General features: G+C 40.5%; 1 protein-coding gene and 1 long non-coding RNA gene across 2 annotated transcripts in view; one reads left to right on the plus strand and one right to left on the minus strand.

The window, feature by feature from the left end:
- The first annotated feature begins 4,327 nt into the window (after positions 1–4,327).
- Positions 4,328–9,854, plus strand: LOC146594747 (uncharacterized). The gene is made up of 3 exons (XR_014896078.1): positions 4,328–4,502; positions 5,726–5,806; positions 6,626–9,854. It is a non-coding gene; the product is annotated as an uncharacterized LOC146594747 (long non-coding RNA).
- Positions 9,855–12,384: 2,530 nt separating this feature from the next.
- LOC146594748 (uncharacterized) overlaps positions 12,385–21,454 on the minus strand; it is an 85,655-nt gene continuing 76,585 nt past the window's right edge. Inside the window, exons 42-46 of the mRNA XM_085306959.1 lie at positions 21,010–21,162; positions 18,053–18,262; positions 15,734–15,854; positions 12,847–12,977; positions 12,385–12,501 (exon numbers count right to left, since the gene is read on the minus strand). Coding sequence (XP_085163085.1) covers positions 12,385–12,501; positions 12,847–12,977; positions 15,734–15,854; positions 18,053–18,262; positions 21,010–21,162 — 732 coding nt within the window. The remainder of the gene's footprint in view (positions 12,502–12,846; positions 12,978–15,733; positions 15,855–18,052; positions 18,263–21,009; positions 21,163–21,454) is intronic.

Below are 21,454 nucleotides of genomic sequence, written 5' to 3' on the forward strand. Positions count from 1 at the left end.
GGCCGCCCGCCCGCTCCGGCCGCCCTCCGCCATGCCCCGGCGCCGCGCTGAAGCCGCTTCCGCGCTCAGCGCCTTGCCGCAGCCCGCCGAGCTCTCTACCCGCTTCTCCCTTCACTCCGCCTTTTCTCGCCTTTTTGTTTTTTTTTTTTCCCTCCCCTCTTCCTCCCCGCGCTAGCTGTGAAATACGTAGATGTTGCGGTGTGGAATTGGCTAGCGCAATTTGGGCAGCTTCGTGTGCAGCGAAGTTTTCCTAGCTGGTAGCTTTTGTGTCTGCTAAAATGCCCGCAGCGTGCTTGTCCCCTGTGAACTTAGCACGGTTCAGATCGGGGTAGTTTCTTACGTAACTGGCACTCTTCTCTTGCTGCTCGTAGTTGTTCTTTATTCAGACCTTCACCTCACTGTTCCTCATATAGGCTTGTCCAGTGCGCCTGGTTTTGAGATGTGTACACGGAGTGCACCATATGCCCTAAATGCAAAGCAAAGAAGTTGTTCTAGAAGGACTTMAATGTTTTTGGCAGCATTTCATAACGGTGCTGGGTGTAGTTTAGTGCGCAGCTGTCCAGTAATGCCTGCTTCAGAAGGCCCTTCTGGGTTACTTCCTTTTGTGTCCCACCGGCGGTGACATGATGTAGGCCAATACAGACAGCAAATTGGAGCCGCAAACTACTTGGGGACTGCTGAAAATCGGAGGTTAACAACCTCACTGTTAGAGCAGAAGAGGGCAGTGTTGGTTCAGCAGGACAGATTCTGTTCGAGTCTTTGGTTTCCCCCTTTAAGAGTAAGGGGAGTATCTGAGTTCRCACTGTAACAGCTATTACGCTTAACACATTTATCTGGGGAGCAGAATGTGAGCTTGCCTACTTCAAGAGCTGCATTCATGGTACCCAAATCATTTTTGAGCAGAGAGTATCTCACCTACTGAAGCTGGGCAGCATGCTGTAATCCCATATAAAGATTCTAAGATAGCATTGGAAGAGCGTATGATGTYCTGCAGCTGATTACGAAGCTGAATTTGTTGACAGCTCATCCTTAAAATATTTTGCAATGACACAAATGTGTTCTGGTCCTTTACTCTTGCAGATCTGTTCCTCCCTCATGCTAGTTTGGGAAAACTGTTTAAAAAGTGAACTGAAAATCTTAATGCAACTGCCATTAGCTGCAACTGGTATTAGACTGTCCTGTCCGCAGATGTACTATGCTAAATTGTCTGTATACTAAAGAGGAGTTTTCACTTCTGAAAAATGAACATTCATTTTTGAATGTTGTACAGACTATTAACACTTTTCAGATATATACCCAGAAGAATAAATGACTGTATCTGAGATCTGGTGTCCAGAAACTGTCATATCACTATTGAAGTGGTTTAAGTACCATCTTTCTGAAGGGAGCAGGGCAAGACTATTGTTATACCTTGCTGATATGAAGTRGTAAAAGATCTTGTTACATCTTTCTCCGTTTCTTGGAAGTGGAGAAATGGGCACTAATATTTTTGGGTTATGTGTAGATGATGTTACTTCCTGATGAGCCTGAACCAGACATCCAGCAGAGAGGCTGCTGAATTCACATTTAATTCAGATTGCCAGAATACTGAAATTAGAGTTGACTCATTTCTAGTTGTTATCCCAAGATGTGAATTACCATGTTGATTGCCAAAGATCTGTGAATAGCCTGCTTCCCCTCACTAGGGAGCAGAGTAGAGAAAAATGGAAGGTCATCCATTGCTGCTTAGRGTAGGTGGGTGCTACGTGAAATATGCTGGTGAATGCTGCAAAGAGCAGGTGGTTTGTGCAGGGTGGGGTGTTTGTTTGTTTGTTTGTTTTTAGTGTGATGGCTGTATGAATAAGTCTTATTCGACTGGGAGAATTTATTTGGCCTAGATACTGGATTTGTTGACGTTGTGGTTTTAAGGCAACATTTGACTGAGATTAACACTGAAAAGCAGTATCGTACTGGGCTGGTTAAGTTGCTGGCTCATACTGTAGTTAAAGTAGGAATAGATTGATTTCCTTTCTATTTTCCTTTATGTGTATTTGTATATGAAGTTTTCTAGATCCAAGTTTTTTAAAGTAAAACGGTTGTTTGCAACTCRGTCTTAATTTGTCCTCTGTTAATATATCTTGTTCAACTTACATAAGCATATACAAGTATGTAGATAAGCCCTTTTCCTTCCAGCTTAAACCTGTGGTATGTGATATTTAAATATAYAATTTTATTATGCATTTAGTAATCACTTACCAGTTAGTTACAAGTTTAACTAGTTAGAGGCAACGTATCCTGTTGAAGAGAACCTTAAAGGTGGTAAGGAACTTGCCAGTATTTTAAAGATAGGGAGCTTCATACTCAACAAAAGGAGCTCCACATGTTAAGTCCACTGCTTCATCTGAGAAGTAATAAAAGAAAAACTTATGAACCTTCCAGTTTTAATTGTTAACCAGCACAACTGTTTATGCAGACCTGAAATGCAGGACCTGGGTTATAAAGCAACATAAAGTAAAGCCTTCATGCTAGGCACATTCTCAGTTGCATGTCTACTTTACTCTTCTCATAAACTTGTGCTGGATGTACAAATCAGATTTGCTAAATAGTTTAGATTAAATCTTAATTATGCGAAAGCCCACAAATTTTACTTTTTCTGAAAGCTGCCTAGAAATGGGTGGTCTTAAAATAGGATTGTCTGGTTTTAAGATGCAGAATAATAAATGAAGAATCTTACTGTTCTTACCCTGCTTAGTTTAACAGTACTGTTTGAAGAGACTGGCTTACACCAACAGAGATGAAGTTTATGCACTGGTATAAGCTATCTTGTGGTGGTAGCAAGTCAGAAGTAATTCTGCTTCACTTGGACTTCTGTGGTGTTTCTATAATTGTAATAACCACCTTTTAATCTAGAGTCAAAATCAGGGTAAAATTGCAAATTTCCAATTTTTTCAGTACTTTAAAAAATTAGCATGCTGTCACAGTACCTTGCTCTACATCTAAGAATAGAGCTTCTCCAGCCTGTTTCTGCTAAACAGGCAGTGAGGCTCTCAGGATGTTGTGACTATCTTGTGACATAGCCTGTATCGTGCTGTGTAACATCTGGCTTAGCTTTGTCCAGATGAGTTAGCTMTGAACAGTCTTACCATGATAGCATTTCAGTTCCAAATGGGTAAAGTGGYGCTACTGGCATCTGGTAATTTAGTTGTCCAGTATCTTGTCTTGTATCAAGATCTGTCTCAGGTGGGCCTGGGACACAAAAGCCCAGTTAGGTTGGAGGGGCAGATGGCTGATGTACCTGGGCCAACTGGTGCTTCTCCATGAGCCAAGTAAAATCAGATCAACTGGAGTATAGATGATTGGGGGAAGGCAGGATGACAGCTCTCCTTGCCAGCAGCCCCTGCAGACTGTCATTGATGCCTGCTGTTGTACAAAAGAGTATTCAGTTCCATTAGGGCATTAAGGAAGAATTGAATTAATGATGGCCATTGCTAATATGGATATACAATAGTTTTTACTGAGACACTGTCACGCCTCAGCACAATACTTCTCCGTGTCAATCCTTAAGTGTAAAGTCAGCCCTAAGCTGACTTGATGCCAGTGGCATCCATGACAGTGTAGATTCTGATGTATCCAACCTGGCTTTGTGTAGAGTCAGTTTGCTCAGTTTGCGGACTTGCTTCAAGATCTAAATAACCACACTTACGTGCCACAGAGCTCTAGAGGCTTCTTGACATAATGGTATTTCAGCAGGAAGCTTGATGAGTTGTCAACCTTCATAGTATGACTAAGCAGTAATTTAGATGAGTGATCCATGTGTGATTAACTCAGTTCATACAATTGATTTTAAAAGACGTAGCAATTTCTTACAGCACTTGCTGAAGCCTAAGGCTTCTAAGAGCACCTATGCCAGCAACGGCTCTCAGTTTCTAGGTCAGGTTGCTTTTGGTTGCAGTTAGGTTGGGAAGCTGTACTGAATACCTAGTTTCCTATTATGTAAAACTTCAGCAAACTATACGTATGCAGTAGCACTGCTCTCCCTTCAATTTGCCTTGAGGAAACTACTTCGTGTTAGTAGGCTAGAATGTTTGTTTTATTCAAATTTGTACTACAAAGTTGAGCACTGCCTTGATTGTTCTGTCTGTGACAAGTATTTTTATATATTCRCTCATGCCACTTCAGTTCTTGTGGCAAATTGAACATTTAGTTGTTTTGTAATTTCAAAACAGCAGCATGCTAGAATTCAGTGCAATATGTAAGGGTCTCTAAAATTCAGCCTGCTGCTGTTTCTTGGAGTTGAGTATTGTCATTAGTATTTTTAAACATAATCTTTTATTCTTTTATAGTTCCAACAATTGATCCCTCTACCAATGCTACTACAGCCTCAGCCTCTACCAATGCTACTACAGCCTCAGCCTCTACCAATGCTACTACAGCCTCAGCCTCTACCAATGCTACTACAGCCTCAGCCTCTACCAATGCTACTACAGCCTCTACCAATGCTACTACGGCTCATACTACTATAGGTAATATGAAAAGACCCAGGTGACTGAATGCGTAAGATCACTTYGTAAGCAACTGCTTGAACTTGGAAGTATAATGCGATATATCGTGCTGTAATAATCCTAGCAATATATGTTGCTAGGATTACTTTGACTGTCCTCCGTTCAGTATAGAGTGGTAATGAACCAGGAACTGGTGAATAAATAAAGGACAAGGGCCTTTTCACAGAACAAGGTTTGGAAGAAGTGGTTTGTGTGTTAACTTTTTTTCCTTAAGATACAAATAACTATAAAGTGGCTCAGATAGCTGGTTAAATTAGATAATTAATGACTAGTGGAAATGGCTAATGAGTTTGATTTGTATGTTGCCCAGTCATAAAATTTTTGTTTTTACGCATGCTGTCATCTTAACAGTGAAATCCTTCTATAAAAGCATCCCCAGCTCAAGGGAGCTGGGACGTAGCAAGATGCAGGACTTGACTGGCTCCCAGAAGCCCGCTGTAACACAGGCTGACACATAGCTTTGAGTACAGTTACAAACATTGGTGCTTGTCACAGCTGTATAGTGGGATACTTAATTTTTAGTAAAATTAATCTTCTATAAAAAAAAAAAATCAGAGATCCAGATTTCGGTACTGATAACTGGAGGACTTTTAGGAGATAATCTAGCTGTGTGTGACTGTTCTCATATTTCAATAGCATCAGTGGCAGTTAATAATTTTCAGAAAGTTATGGTATACAGGGTGTTCATCTCCTGTTTAGAGATATTGTGTTTAAGTACTTGTTTAGTACAAAATAAACTGATTCTAACRGCTACTTAATAAAAAATCCTCTGCCTTGATACAGATTCTCAGGTATCTTCTACAGGAGCAACTGTATTGATTTTTATACCAGTATCAGCAGTTGATGTTTGAAGGAAAAGTGTTTTTTTTTCTTTTTTTTCTTTTTTTTTTCTTTTTCTGTCTGAGTGAAAAATCATTTTCTGATCTGTGGAGAGCCTTGAAATACTTGGATGACAATGGTATGGTCAGGTAGTAAATTAAAAAAGAAATCCAATCCAGAAACTTGGCTTAATGCCATGCAGCTGAACACTTAAATTGTGGGGGGGCAGTCTGAAGTCAAAATTTATCCTTGTTGAAGCACAAAAAGATGAATCATTTACATAAGAACCTAAATGTTTGTGAACTTTGCTCTTGTAAGCTCATGGTTTGAACATACTTTCTGAATTYAAGTTTTCTCTCAAACAGCTAACATCACTAATGCAACTGCACATACTCCTCTACATACAACTGCCAGTTCTTCAGTCACCAAAACAACCAGTATACCAGGTAACTTCTGAGAATCAGGGGTAGTTTGTGAAGTGTTAAATGTCAGAAATATGTTGGTCAGACTAAATCAATTGACTGCTTTTAATAGCATGGTTACAACTGACTTGTTAACTCAGCTGTAGAACCTCTTACTTGTTGGGACGGGTTGTTTTGTCTTTGTTTTTGACTTGCAGCATAATAATGGGATGCCTTAAAAATGACATTGGGCTACAGCAGTGAGAATGAGTTGACCTATTTTATTTCAGATTCAGTCCAAAGTATTCTGCTACATGAAAAGCTCTCATGAAGTGAAGCTTTTTAGAACTAGCCATCAGCAGATGTCTGTTACTTCCAGATTCCTATCTGTTGTGACTTCATCTAGTTTCTTTAAGCATAATTCTTGGGCCAGGATACTATAGATGAAAGATAATTATTTAATGTGAATTTAAGCAAAAAAGGAGGGGTTAAGTAACAAAGAATGAAAGTTTTTTGACTGTGAGCGTATCAATAATATGCTTCTACTTAAAGGAGGGAAACTTTGACTTTTCGAACTACAAATATGTCCAGCTGGGACTCACTCAGTTTTGAGGTCCAAAGCAGTTTGGCTATAAATAACTCCAGCTTTGTACAAGCAGTGCTTAATCAGAATTTCAGAGTTGGTATCACTAATCTAAATGCAGCTCCTGACATGTCATTTTTTGATTATTTCTAGTTTCTTCTTGATGTTTGACTTTTTTTTTTTTGTCTGAGTAGACGTAATGTAAGGAAGCAAATACTAAAATTTGTATAAAATAATTTTAAGTGTTGTCCTCTCATGAACTGTAATGTGATGTTTAACAGGTACAAATGCTACTGTGACTCCTGCACCTTCTCCACGCAAATCTACATTTGATGCTGCCAGTTTCATAGGTGGAATTGTCCTTGTGCTGGGTCTGCAGGCTGTAATTTTCTTTCTGTACAAATTCTGCAAGTCGAAAGACCGAAACTATCACACTCTTTAGGACCTGCCACTTTATAATGGACTGGTAGCCCAACACCTGTAGTTCACTGAACCAAAATATCTTCTGTTGCTCATGGAAGACAGCAGTTCATAATATCATTTAAATCTCTAAAAGAAGACTTTAAGAGAATATTTTTGCAACATTATACTTGGCAAGAGGTGATATGAATCTCCAACAGGATTACTTGCAATATGCTGCATGGGTTCTAATGGCTGTCTAATTTTTCTTTTGTGGCTGCTGCTGTGGGACTCTTTCAATATGCCAAATGTAGACATTCACAGATTTTTATGTTCAGTGGTAACACTGTCTTGAGTAGACAATCTCATGGTGACTTATTGTGAAGGCTAATTTAATCAACCTTTGAGGCAGTATCCCTTCAGTTTTATTAAGATGTGAATTATTGGTGACTGACTTCAGGGAGCAAGATACCATTTTTACTAGCCTGTGGCCCTTATAGCACGCTGCTAGACAGATGAACAGAATTTGTAGAAGTAGATAATGTCTTAATGAAATAAAATAACCTCTTTTTTAACACAAGAATAAAGGTTGCTTGATATAATACTTATTCCAAACTAAAATCTTGTGCCCTTTCCAATTAATGTTGAGGGTGGAGAGGGGATGTGTAGGTAATCTTCATAAAAGGGAAATGAAGATTAGTGCCTTAAAAGACTAAAAATTAGTGGGTTACAAAAGTGTCCCTCTTATCTCAAAGGTAAACAAAACCTGTTAGGTACTAGCTTTGTATAGGAGAATGGAATATGAGTGACTTCAAGCATTCCAGTTTCAAAACTTCCTACACTAAATAACAGTTCCTTATTGATCTTACTTCTGAGGGTGAGGGAGTGTGTTACAGTAATCTTCAACTATGAACAGGAGATAAAAGTTGTTGACCTTTTGTTCTGGCCTGCAAAGACTAAGGTAATACAAGTGACAAGAGTCAGTACGGTTCACTCCCTGCATAAAAAGGCAACAACATGTCTCTGTGTGTGTGTGTGTGTGTGTATATATATATATATATATATATATATATATATGTGTGTGTGTGTACTTGAAATACTGGCATTAGGGAAATTACGAGATTTTTATTCTTCAAATGCTTCTTAAATTCATCTGTTAATTTAATTTCTGTATTCATCACTCTCTCACCCTCTTAGATGTCTGCTTGCTGAAGGAGCCATAGAGTGTAGTCCAAAGGATCTGTTGATCTGATTTGATCTGAATCAGGATTGTTATAGTCCTGAGACTGCTAGGAGCTTGAGGGGGAAAGAAGGGGGGTTGTGGGAGGGCTTTTTGTTTGTTTAGGGGGGATGTGGTTTGTTTGGGGKTTTTTTTGCCCCCTTCCTTGCATCATGTTTGTTTGACCCTGAAGTGAGTTGGTTCAAGGAACCTATACAGCCAGATACTTTTTTTTTTWAAACTTGGTTGGCTCAGACATGCTATCCAAGTGTCAGCAAAGGTACATCATATCCTATGTAGATTGACTTGGGAACCTGTGAAAATAAACCCATAGGAAAAATTGGAGTAAAGATAAAAGGAAGGGGTAAGGTTAGCGCTTGATACTTACCTTTTGATGTGACTGATATCCCTTGATCTTCAATTTCAGGAAAATTTGTAGCACTGTCTTTGCAGCTCTGACTTGACTAGAATTTGGCACCCAGTACAACAAAATGACAGCATTGATGCAAATAGTAGTCATGGCARTATAGCTTAAATATAAAGAAGATTCTAAGTGCACTTTAGTTGCAGTGTTGCTTTTTGTGTTCTTCTAGTTTAAATGGCATTGTCTATTGTGCTGCATAGAAAACTGAAGTTGCTACAAAATACAAAGGTTAATCACCAGTACTGTATCTTTGAATTAATTAGCTTGTTTTCTAAACAAAACTAAGACAATCAGCTCAGGTTTAATAAACAGCAGAGTGAGCAGCCAGTTCCCAACAACAGTGTATGGTTTAGGTGGTATATCCTTGGCCTTATTATGAAATCACTTAATCTGTCCTTGCCCTGTCTCTGAATTACTTTATTACATTTATTCATTTATAAAGATATCCATGAGCTTGTGTTCTGTGCTTTCAAATGAGCAAAATACTCTCCTAAAGTGTGACAGAGTTCTCCTTCAGCTCAGTGAAGCAAACTGTATTTCTAGTATGTAATTTTKGGGGGGTAGGGAGGGAGGGGGCTCAAAGGGCTATCTTCTGAGAATTTTGCAGAAAAATGCTACAGGATGCTTCACAGCATGAAAGACATTGCCACAGTAAAGTTGTTGCTCTGTAAAATGTTGCTAAAATGCTTACTCATGAGCTGTGCAGATCCCAATTTAGTTCATAAAGTATGCTGATGAAGCAAATCAAAATAATTTTTAAAGTGCCTTAAAATTGCTTAATCTTTTGCCTCAAATTTGTTTAAAAGGTATAAGGGGTGTCTTGCCTTAGTTAGTAAGTTTTTCTTGGTGCCAGCAACTGCTACTTTCCAAGACTTTAGGAAACCCAGGATTTCTGATGTGTACAGATGCCAATCTGAGAGAAACTCAAGCTTTGTAGTACCCGAATTTAGTCTTGCCCTGGAGGCCCTGCACTGCACATAGCTTGCTCAGTAGCCTTGCCAACAAGATATAATCTGCAGTTTACAGACTTGTGGCTAGGATTGTTTCCTTTTGATTTGTTTGGGGGTGCAGGCTGAGTTATACATCTTCACTGTGTGCCTGGCTGCCTCACTACGAAAAGTAGTAACTCCTTTGCAAAATTGCAGTATCAGCTAATCTGTGCTGTGTACCAGCAAATAACCTGAAATAAGAACTCGCAGTTTTCCTTGACCTTGTGTTCTGAAGTGGAAGGTAGCTCATAGATCTGTAGTTGTATTTGCCCCTAAATCAATTTTAGGCACTGAACTGTAGTGACTTTTCAAGTTATCTGGCTTTTTCTTGAAGCCAACTTGTGCAAGTATCAAGCTGTTATCTTATGAATGTTCTTTGCAAGTGTTGCTGTTAAAGTTTGTATTTTGTCTTCAGTGGAAGAAAACTGAAACAGTTGTAATCACAAAACCAAATTGATAAATAAAATCTGTCAAATGGATTTTTATTTGTAAACTTTCTCTTATGTGAGCCATTCCAGAGGGACTATCTGCCAGCTTCCTGGATGTTGTCTATGATAATCAAGAAACACTGGAAAATGAGAGAATAAAAGTTTTGAAGAATTAATTTAGCTCTTCTAAATAGACTATTAACTTTGAATTTGGTATATGGAACAATGCACTGATTCAGATTTAGAATTGTCTCCAAATGACTTCTCATTTGGATCATGTTTTCCATGTTAGCTTAGCCCTGTTCTCTCCTTAAAGCCAAAGCATAACAAGATACTACCTTGCCACCTGCAACAGCCTCTAAGTCTTAATGGTCAGTGCTCCTCTTCTCAATAGGAAAGTTTATAATGTTGGACCAGCCTGTAAGACAGAAGGGACACTGCAGTCTATAGCTGTGGCTCAGGTTACAGCCCTGATGTTGTACTGGTCATGTTAAGATTCTTAACTCTTAGGAAGAAAGATACTGCTCTGAGCCTCCTTACATTCTTGATTGTACAAGACAGACAACAAGGACTGATATTTGCTAGGGATTAATTGTCAGAGTATCATGGAACAGGAGAACAGATGGTGCAGTTTTTTAGTCATGCAGTGACTAAAACAATAACTGGCACTGAGTGAAGTAACCTTAGTGACACTTCTGTGACTACTGAATGAAGTATGAGCATGTCACCTGCTAGTGTTGATGTACCTCTGTCCCAYGTAATGGGAAATCTGCAAAAACTTCAGTGTTGTAACGCTAAAACAAGTTTTATTTAAATCGCCATTTTAGCAAAATAGCAAAAATACCTGCACTACTTTCTGCCTTTTTACCACTGCGGTTTGTGCACTGCTGTGGATATTGATCTTTCTTTAGCTGTCTTGAGCYTCAGCAAAATTGCTGACACCACAGGAATGATTCTTTTCTATCTAATTTTTTTGTTCCCACTTAATACACATCAGCTAACTTGAATGCAAAGATGCAATTTTTTGAGCAAGATACTATAGCATTTTTTTCATGTTTGAACTGTTTGAAATTACRATGCCTTCCAGAAGAACACCTATTACATTATACAGTCAATGACTGAAATAACAGTTATTGTTACAGGGCAACATTGAAAGCCTATATAGAATTGCTGATCCCTGTAGTACAAGCCTGGTGTTACTGTTTCTCTGGAGTGTAGTCTTCTGTACAGTATTCATTCTTATTTTTGAAGCTGCTGTATTAAATTGAGCTTCAAAAGAAGTATTTTATCAAGAAGCTGCAATTAGTCTGCAACAGCCCTTTCCTTTTTCCACTGAAATGGTACATAAGTGCTTCTTACTGAGAATATTCTTCTACTTCCAAATCAGGGTCACGTTGCTGGAATGTGCTAGAATCACACTTGATGGCTGTGTTAGTGACAGCTGACCTTGGATAGTTACCAGTCACTGTTCTCATCCATTTAAAGCATAGCTTAAAAATAATTCATGTTATTTGATGATTGAATTTACAGCATTCTAATTATATCAAAACAGTCTTGTAATACTGTAGCAGGAAGCTTTAAAGCTTCTTTCAGTAATGGTGAAGGGTATTTCATTTATCAGCCTTGTTATAGGATTCCTCTGTCTTTAAAAGTTCCAGCATTTTTATAGAAGTAGAGTTCTTTTTATCTGTTTTAATTAATGCAATGTTGTCAAGGGTTGCTTGAATTTTAAGTCTTACAGTTTAAAAAAAAAAAAAACAAAAAAGTGACCTAAGGTATCTAATTGCCTGTGTCCCCCAGCATTGTCAGAACTGGACAGTGCTACAAGGCACAGAGGTTACTATTCTAACTCATCATCAAAAGCTGCAATAAAACTTAACACATCTCTGAAAGACAACTTTGACTTCTTTATTGTCAATGTTATAAGAGCAGCTTTTTTTCCAATGTGGGAGAAATACAGATAACAGAGCCATGAATATATGCAGCTGATTTTCTGTTTCATTCTAGGAGTTAGTTTAGGATTGTCTAAGCTGCCCTTTCCCTTACAAGGGAGTCCAGCAGCACTGATGAGTCATCTTAAAGCAGGCAGAAAGGTTCAGTGCACGGGCAGTACCTCCAGAAGCTGTGAGTACCACCTCAGGCAGGATGTGGTGGCTTAGGCTTGCGATAGGCACACAGATAAAAAAGCAAACGCAATGCTTTAGCTCTGAGAACTCGACTACATTTTGCACTGCCATGTTCCAAGCTGACTACAATAAAAGGAAGCTTTTAGTTTTGACCGATATCCTTGTTGCTGCACTATCTTTCTGTACTGCGCTGCATTGTTTTTGAAGAGAGGATGTTCAGTGCTACTCTTYTGCAGAAGAAAGATCTGCATCACCCACTAAAACAGACATCCTAGTAGATTATTTGACTGTAATTGGCACTGAGCACTATATCCAAATATGTTGATGTATATATGCTCATCACTGGAAGACTACTGCATCCCTTTCATTTTTGTATAAATTTCTTCTCTTATTCCAAGACTGCCAGTTCAGTGGCAATGCTCAGAACACATCCTGAGTGTTGAATAGAAGTCCTTTTAGGCTTCCTTTTGGACCAGACCTTGTTCCTGTAGCTGCATGAAGATAGGAAGAGGTTTTTCATTCAGATGTGGTAATAGCATAGCTGCCATCCCCTCCCTCCGCCTGCTGGGTACCTGAAATCGTAAGTAACGTTAAGAAGAGTCACCAAACACAGCATTGCAATCTAGTCCGGGGGGGAGGGGGTGTCTTCCCTGGATCACTGCTAGCTAAATAGCTAAATACCAACCAAAGAAAATTCCTTTAGCCAATCACTTAAAGAGTTAGCAGAACATTTTTTTCCCCTTTGAGCTATTCATACATACTGGTCACCTTGTCCTTAAAGACAAATCTTTAAGGATAATTGACTCCTTGTCCAGGCAAAAAACCTGCATGATTTATATACAAATCGCAATGGCAAAAAAGTTGTTTATTTTGCARCCGTGTTGTCCTACTATTACCAGTGCTGAATCGTTGCTTACTGTCTTCGGTCTTTGTGTGCTTCCTCCTGTTACAGTCCTGTTTCCTGCATGAGGTTTCAAAGGATGCTGATGGTTATCCCTGAGGTGAGTGGTTGCTGAATGCCTGCTGCTCTGGACCTGAGCTGCCAAACCTACAGTATTACCAACAACATTAAGTTAAAAGTGGAACTTGGGTTGAATAAATACCAAAGCTGTTGTTCCTGATCTGTACACAGAATGTTTTTTAAAAAAAATAAGCTGAAGAGCTGTGAGTACTTGGGGTAGTACTTAACAGATTGTTTAAGCTGGTAAATACAATGGTTCATGTATGATCCTCACACAAAGCAGAACAAAACTACTTGCAGTGTTTTTACTTATCATCTCACCCCACGTCCTTTTCTTTCATAGCAATGAGTGTACCTATATTTATTCCTCCAACAGGAGGCAGCTCAATGAAATGAAAATTCTTGCTGCACTAGGTCTACCCCATTACACGCAGCTAGTTTCCCCACAAGTCTGGATTTCTAGTCCTGTTGAAAGCCACAATCAAAGAAGGGTGGTTTTGTTTTGTTTTGCCCTTTTTTTATAATCTGTTCCCAGTGACACTAATTTCYCCAGTAAATTCCAGTCTTCATCTTTATAGCCTTCTAACAAACAGAYGCAGCCGCTTAACTCTAGCCATAGAACTACTGGAAAAAAAACCCACTGAATGAAATACTCTGCTTGCCACTGGTCATAATGTGATGAAACAGTGATTTATTTCTATGTACAGTATGGTTTTGCTGTACCACTTAACTATATGCAAACCTTGACAATAGCCTTAGGTAAAAAGGTCACAGCATTTTTTGAGGGGGGAGGGGCTGTGTGGATGTAATCCTGAACTTGTTAATTGAAATGGTGTTCTTCTTGGATACCCTTCAAGATGTTTCAGACTCCRTTGGTTAGCCGTTTCTGACATAATTTCAGTATGTACATGCTAAGGACACTGTCCTTCTGCTGAAGCACTAGAGGAGCAGACAGCGCTTCCCAGTGTAGTCAGACTGYGTTCAGTGTCTGTGCCAAGTCCAAAGCATCACATAAACGCAGAAAGAGGTGCTGCACTGTTCTACACTACGGAGGCAGGGCAAGACTCAGCACAGTGAGAGGGAAAGGGAGGAAGACGTGAATGAAGATGGAGCAAGAGGTGTGAAGAAAGCTAGAGGACATGGTTCTCAGTGCTCAACTGCAGATTCTGCTTACAAACTAGTTGAAAAGTCTTATTTGACACAGGCAATTCATGGGGTTGCCATGGCCTGTTACAAAAACATCCTTGCCTTTACAGTTAAAACAGGGCTATATTAATTGATCACTTGCCACCTCTRTGCAAATAGGAATCACCAAATGCTACGTCTTGAGCCACGATAGTGACACTGTTACTCAGATTTATAAAAATGACAAATATTGACATGATGGAAGTCCAGCTTGCTTATATGAGGTGCACTAGTATTAATGCATCAAAAGTGACAGCTATTTAATATCGATCTATTACCTGGAAAAGGACTTCTTAAACTGCTTGTACTACGGGACAGCAGCTCTACAGTCTTCCTTCTGCCTTTTGAAAAGAAAAAAAAAACACATCTACTCTTACAGACATAGGAGAATAATTTCAAAAAAGTAGCTGGAATATATGGCAGAAGTTTAACACACTTCAGATGAGGTGCCTATATTTAGATGAAGCTCCTGTTGAACACAGAGAGTTCCAAGATCCCAGGACAGTCTTTCCACCTCTGCATCATATTGAGCAGTAGTAACGTACTACAAGCAAAAATTGTTCATCTCCTTTCTGTCTTGCCTTCTTTCCTCAGTGGCGTCAATGTGACTGACAAGTTTTGCACCTACCTTTCCCCTGAACTTGATTGTTTTAAAGCCAGAGAAATCAGGTGTATGTGTGCATTAATTAAAGATCTCCCAGTGCTTTAGTGCCCCATGACTGGTTCATGTGTTGACTACAGCAGTGTGCTAATGAGCATTTCTTGGTTTCTTCTGTCAGGAATAACTAATATCTCCCTTCAAAAAGAAACTACAGTTAGATTTTTAGTACTTCATCATGGCATAGAAATGCACCTTGGAAGACTGTTTGGGTTTTTTTGCCTGCTTGTTTAGTTACCAGGAATTTAGGTCTTGCCCATCTGATTTTCTAGATGAGTTTGTCTGACTAAAGAGCAGGAAGGATTTTTTTATACCATAGAGAAAAGCAACAACGTGAGAAAGGATAGGAATAAAAATCATTAATCAAGTTGTTCAAGCTACATGAATTAAGCATTACAAAAGATTTGTAAGAGCTGAAAAGAAAGACTTTTGTTACAGCTTTAAAGTTCCTGATTAATTCTGTTAAGGGGAGAAGGTTCTCACTGCTATTTTAAGATCCTCTAAGGATACGTGCAATCATAGGCACATACTTAGTAGAATTACCCATATACTGGTCTTGTTTAGCTGCCCCACATGATTATAAGTAAGCTAGTCCAGGAACAGGGGCATTAATGAAGCCTGATTTCCTTCTACTTCAGATCCTAGTTGCCCCCTTCTCAAAATGCAGCTCCTCTCATGATTCCCATGATCTCAAAGCAGGGCAAAAGAGTTATGGTTTAAAGTTACTAACTTAAAAGTCAGTGTTTCTTGTGCTGCCTGACCATCTGCTCCTGGAGGCAGCATACAGTCTTTCAATTCTGCCTGACTTTTCCTTGGGACTGTTTCAGGTCTTTCTCCTCTACCTAGATGCTTTCATGACATAGGAAGCTTTCTTCTCCTTTTCCACATTCGGCTGAAATTGTCTGTTGGTGCAAAGGTTAAGGAGGGATTTGGAGAGGTGGACACATGAAATCACAACATTTGTTTCTCTATAAAAGATTACAACTACTCCTCACTTTACCTGCAGTCATGTTCCTCTGGGAAACTGCAGCTTCCAGGGTATAAACCTGTCGCTGCAGTTCATCAACCCGCTGGAAAGCCTCTAGTTTTAAACTGCGTTCTTGGGTTAACTGGCTTCTGATCTAAAAGAGAGTAAAAGAATTAATGGCAGCAACAGAAAATCATCATCAGACAGTTCTGGCTCAAAGCAGGGTCCCAGATTTAAAGGACACYGTGTTGATGCCCTGTACATTCTTGCGATGAGAGGCCATTCACTTGGCTGAAATAATTCRTAGGTACGGTTTTGCAAAACATATCCCCAGTCCCACTGTACAACACAAGCAGCGCGCATTGACATTCTTGTTARTGTTTAATGGAAATGTGCATTTGGGGCATTGCAGGAGGAAGGTGTAAACAATATGAAGGCTTTTTTCTCACTGTCATCTGTGTGTAACTGTAATCACACAAGACCCTATCTCTGATTTCAGAGTGGAGGTATGTGGAAAAAAGGCATCTTTTCCCTTATCTCTCCCAAAGACTGTTCACATTCTGTACGTGGTTGGCCTGAACACAGAAAGATGTGAAAACCAACATTTGAGTCAGTTTCCTCAAAAGATACTGCTTGCATGAAACTAAACCCATATTTATGGTTTGTTCGTGTTAATGCTTGCGCAGGTGCTAGCTGTAGCTGGGACTGTTGTGTGGCAATAAAAGCCACCACACTGCAGTTGCCACTTTTCTGTTTTTCTCCCCTTCAAGGCTAATGCAGCTGTTAACACCTCCGGTCTCTCCAARGGTTATTTTGTAAAAGCACCAAAACAGCTCAGAGCTGTATCACAGGCAGAAAGCAATGAAATCAGTGGCATCACATGCCTGCACTAAGCGCTTTCTCTGCGTACAAGTTCCTCGCTGTCACATGATTTTGGCCAGAGAATGTGCCAGCAGCCTGAGAAAGTGTTTCCTGCAGAATGGCATTTGTCATCCTGACTCTTTCTGGAAAGCAAACAGCCAGCGCTTTCACCTTAATACGTTAGGAGACTGAAGATAGAAAATACTTTGGTTGGTTTACAGGAGAGGCAGCCAGATACATTTACAAATTTTTTTTTTTCTCCCTAGATCATGAAAAAAAGGGATGGGAAATTTCAGTGGCAGTGAAATGTTGTTAGTTAGTAGATGGATTCACCTAGTTGAAGTCGTAGCAAATGTTTTTTTTTCCAAACAATATTTTGTTCTGCATACTGTGCTACAAAAGAACCACTGCACAAATTTCATAATAACAGCCCACTCTACCAGCTATGCTATACAAAGAAAGTACATTTACTTGGCGAAATCAGTTTTTAAATTGAAGCAGTTAAAATCTCTGCAGTTGTTTCTACAAGGAGATAATCTCAGAAGTGGATCAATTATTACACTAAATCAATGCAGTAACCAATTTAAACTCAATACAACCATTCAGTACGATGGCATCAATTTAGTTAAAACTAATGTCGTTTCGGTGGCCCAGCTACATTAAAGCTGTTCCCTTCCCAATGTGTTCATTTGGTCATCCAGCATCTGGGAAACACTGGTGTAAAGTACGTGAAACAAAGAGGCAAGGGCAGAAGGTTTATATCAAATACAGAATAGATGAAAGGGCAGCAGTCTGTCAGCTTTGCAGCCCTGGTGTCCAGGCAGCAAAGCCCTGCCTGGGAAACGTCATGGGGAGAGCCGGGAAAGCGTCAGGCGCTGCAGGCCCACAAATGTGGCCCYGGCAGGCAAGCAGAGCCCAAGCAAGGGTCCAAAGCTCCCCGTTTAGCCTGGTGACAAAGACCATGGTGACAGCAAAGGCCTCGAAAATGCTGCCAGGGAAAGTCCCAGCATGGGACGCACGACTGGCCAAAGTACCCGAGCCACAGAGCTGCCTACTGCTGGGGCTACTGCCCTGCTCCCCTCAAGGTGCGAGGGTTTCCTTAACCATTCCCACTGCATCGCAGCCTTTCATGAACTCTCAGGTAGTTTTATTTGTTAAATAAGAGGAATCATACTCACTTTTCAGGTCAACAACACTGAACCAGGCTTAACAACAGGGCCTATGAGATACCAGAAACACAAGTTGCCACCTAAAGCCCCATGCCACCAGCACATGCTAYCCCTGCACACTGCCAAGGTTTATGCTGTGGGAGCCTCCTGCAGAGCCCTGGGAGGGCTTGCGGAGGAGGAGGATGGGTGTGCCACAGCACTGGAAAATCAAGACACCTGGTGGGGTATGTTTGGAAGTGGTCAGACAGTGAAAAAAAACCTAAGACATGTCCTTCAAGAAACATTGCCCTCTTTGTCCTTCTAACATGCAGCATGAGGTTACCTGCTGCATTTCTTTTTTGACCCTTTTTTGCTGAAGTTGGCCTATTTTAGAAGATTTTTCAGTTTCCTTGATCAGGTGCTTCAGTCTCTGCTCTTTTTCTTCCATCTCTTCAAGCATCTTCTCCATGTTTTCAGCTTTCACCGCACTGAGTATTTGCCTGCTTCTGGCTTCTTGTGTCTTCCTATGTTCTACTTCCAACAGCATTTGTTTCTGCAACATGAGATTAAGAATGTTTTGGGCTCAGATCCCTTCCCCCAGTGCCCATACACCCTTTTACATTTACTTTGAAACTCTGCTGAGAAGTTCTCTGAAGTCGGTGGTGTCTTCCCCACCTGAGCTGAATGAGAAAAGAGCCCATCCCACACAGTTTGGTATTTATAAAGCTTCCATAAAAGATAATGAAACATTGGTTAAAAAAAAAATCCAGATTAGTTTATGAAAGGCACAGACTCAGACCTGTACTCAAAATAAAATCTATGTTGGTAAGAGGGAGCAGGAGCAGAATGCTGTATTTATATCATTGCTAGCTCTAGAAGGGAGCCTCAAAACAACGTTTATGTGTAGAACTTGCTCAACTGCAAATAAACAGGGCAGCTGGCTCCCATTTCCTCAGGCCACTGCAACTTGCCTTCTGCAACCTGCCTCTGGTCTGCATGTGGAACGTCTTTTAAAAGACTAAACAAGGCAGGGGGAAAGTAAACACCTTCTTTTCAGACGTTGCTCTTTATGCACTGAGTGCGGAGAAGGCCAGCAAGCATGGCGACATTTCAGAAGCTGCATCGCATTTTCGTATCCCGAGGCAGCACAAAACCCGCATACCAGGTCAAGTGCCCCCTGTACAGTCGAGGGTTGTGGAATGGGGTCTGCTATTTGGAAACACCATCTGCCAGGCTATYGCAGAGGAAGAAGTTGGAAAAAGAGAAGGATCAAGAAGCTCACGGCAGAAACTGGGGGGCAGAAAAGAGTTCYCAAAGGATGGTAGAGGCAGCGAGTCTTTTGGAAGTGATTGGCAGCTTGTCAGTTAAGAAAAGCAATTTATCAAAGGCAACCCCATTCCTGTGAAATATCTGAATACAAAAAAGTCAGAGTTAAAAGCAGTCAGAGCCCAAACACTCATCTTTGGGAACTCGCTGAGCCTTACTAAGACTGCAGTTTCATGGACTAATAAGGTCAGAATGGAGCAACTAAAAGTATCACATTTGACTTTTTACTGCCACAATATTAATCTCAATTACAGGAATGAGCAAGCTGGTTTGGCTAAAGCATATCCAGTCTTGACCTGAAGATACTCGCAGTCGGCCATACTGTCATTTCCATGGTTAACCACATACTGAAAATTGTTTCTAATTTAACATTTTCACTTTGTCTGGCCTCAGCTTCTAGGCGCTGTCTCTTGTTATGCCTTTGYCCAAGAATTCTTTAGTATCTGCTATTTGCCTCTCCGCAAAAGTGTTTGTAGACTGTAATCAAGTCACTCTTCTTYTAGATAGGTTAAATAGATGGAGCTTTTTAGGTACTCCTTGCCAAAAAGCATTTTCTGTGGCCCTCACACCATTTTTGGTAATGCTTTTCTGCACCCTCTCAAGTTTTTATTCATCTTTTTAAAGTAGTACACCCTGGAACCAAAGGCTGCGTTTCAGTGTATTGCACGTAAAGACACAAACCCATTCTGTATCATCTGTGCTATTCTCCCTTTTATAAACTGGAAGGCTGCAACATCTGCCCTTTCYACTACCTCATGGTCTATCATTTGTCTGTTTTGATCCCCATCCCTTATAGCTCCATTGATTTTTCAGGGACACTGCCCTGCTGCTCTATAGAAGTATTCAGTGARCTTTCTTCTTGTTCTTCATCTGCTCGTGCACATACTTTAAAGGAGACCCATCTGTATGGTTCTGTACATCTGCTCTGTCCCCACTGTTATTTACTAAATGTTATTTACCAAATTCCCTGGCCTTCCTCCCCAAATCTGTCCTGGGCAAATTTTATACTCTGTAATTTTATATTTATTTCCAGATCACTGGCAAAAATGGTGAATATCTATAGGTCTCTTATCAACCCCTGTAGAGTTCCATCAGAAACAGCTTCATTTCACAAAAATAATAYCTTTTTATATGTCAAAAAACTAGCTCTTAATCCATTTAACATTTTTGTTGATATTGCATAACTAAATTTAAAAGCAAAAAAGGTTACATGGTGCTAACTCAAGCTTTACAAGGTCATTCCAAATGTGTATTACACCTACAGCACAGCACTGTATTTATCAATCTACCTTGTAAGCTTATCAACAGAATAAAATGAGGTTGGTTTGACAAGACTTATTTTCTGTGCAGCCAGTTGACTGGCATAAATAACCTGTACAGCATCTGTACAGCTGACTGGTGTTAATTATCTTGCCAGTGAAGGGTGTGCTTTCCGGTTTGACTTGGAGGAATGGGCCGTGTCAGTGAGTGTAGCCATGTGCAGAAGCGAAAGGGAGGTTGTCATGGCAGTGGTACACTCAGAGGGTAAAAATCATGAAACAAATTTGGTCTGCATTTAATGACAACGTCCGTGAAAGCTTCCTTGAAATTTAATGATGGGGTGGTACGCTAATAACCTCAAGGTTTCTAACTTGCAAATTTTGTGTGTGTTTGCAGTAGAAGTTTGTCCCCCTCTCCCGCCCTGGTACTAAAACACATATCCAGCACCGTTGATTGCATAGCTAGTGCCTGTAGCTGTCATTTTGGTGCAACATTCAAACTTCATCTGAGATCTCCCCTGGTTCTTTCCACCTGCAAGGGTGAAAAGGCTCAACCAAAGGCATTGCTTCAACGCCATAAAAAGACACCTCCAGTTTCAGTAACCGTAATATTCACTTGGTTTCGAAAGCATTGCTCTTCCAGAGTAAAAGTGGGCAAAACCCTCATTGAAGCGGGTGAGAGGGCGAGGAGACCGCTCAAAGCTCGTTTAGATACCTGCTCCTCTAGCTGCTTCTTGAGCTTGCCGTTGCCTGCTTGGGACCTTGCCAGCGCTTCCCTCGCGGCCGCCAGCTGGGTCTGCAGCAAAGCCACCTCGCGTTGCGCCGTCGCCTTCGCCTGCAGCCCCTCTCGCCCGCTTCGGAGGGCTTCCTGTAAACACGGCGAGCGTAGCCCACGCAGTTACGCGGGCAGTGCTTTTTGCTCTTTTAGTTCCTGCTAGATTACTTGAAAAGTGATCCCTGGGGGACTTTCGGTAAACTGGGGTTGAAACGCTATGATTTTTTTCTCTAATAAAGGCCTGGCTGATTTTTGGAGGCAGAGTAGAGAAGAGGAGGGAGGAGAGCGATTYGTCAAAGAGGGAAATGTCGAGGGGAGGTTTATCCATTTTTTTCTTAGGCCAGATTTACAGGCCCAAGTACTRCAGCTGGAGGTGCCAATATTT

This window comes from Rhea americana, unplaced genomic scaffold (genome assembly GCF_003343005.1).
Source record: "Rhea americana isolate MKP2758 unplaced genomic scaffold, rheAme1 scaffold_25, whole genome shotgun sequence".
Taxonomy (NCBI): domain Eukaryota; kingdom Metazoa; phylum Chordata; class Aves; order Rheiformes; family Rheidae; genus Rhea; species Rhea americana.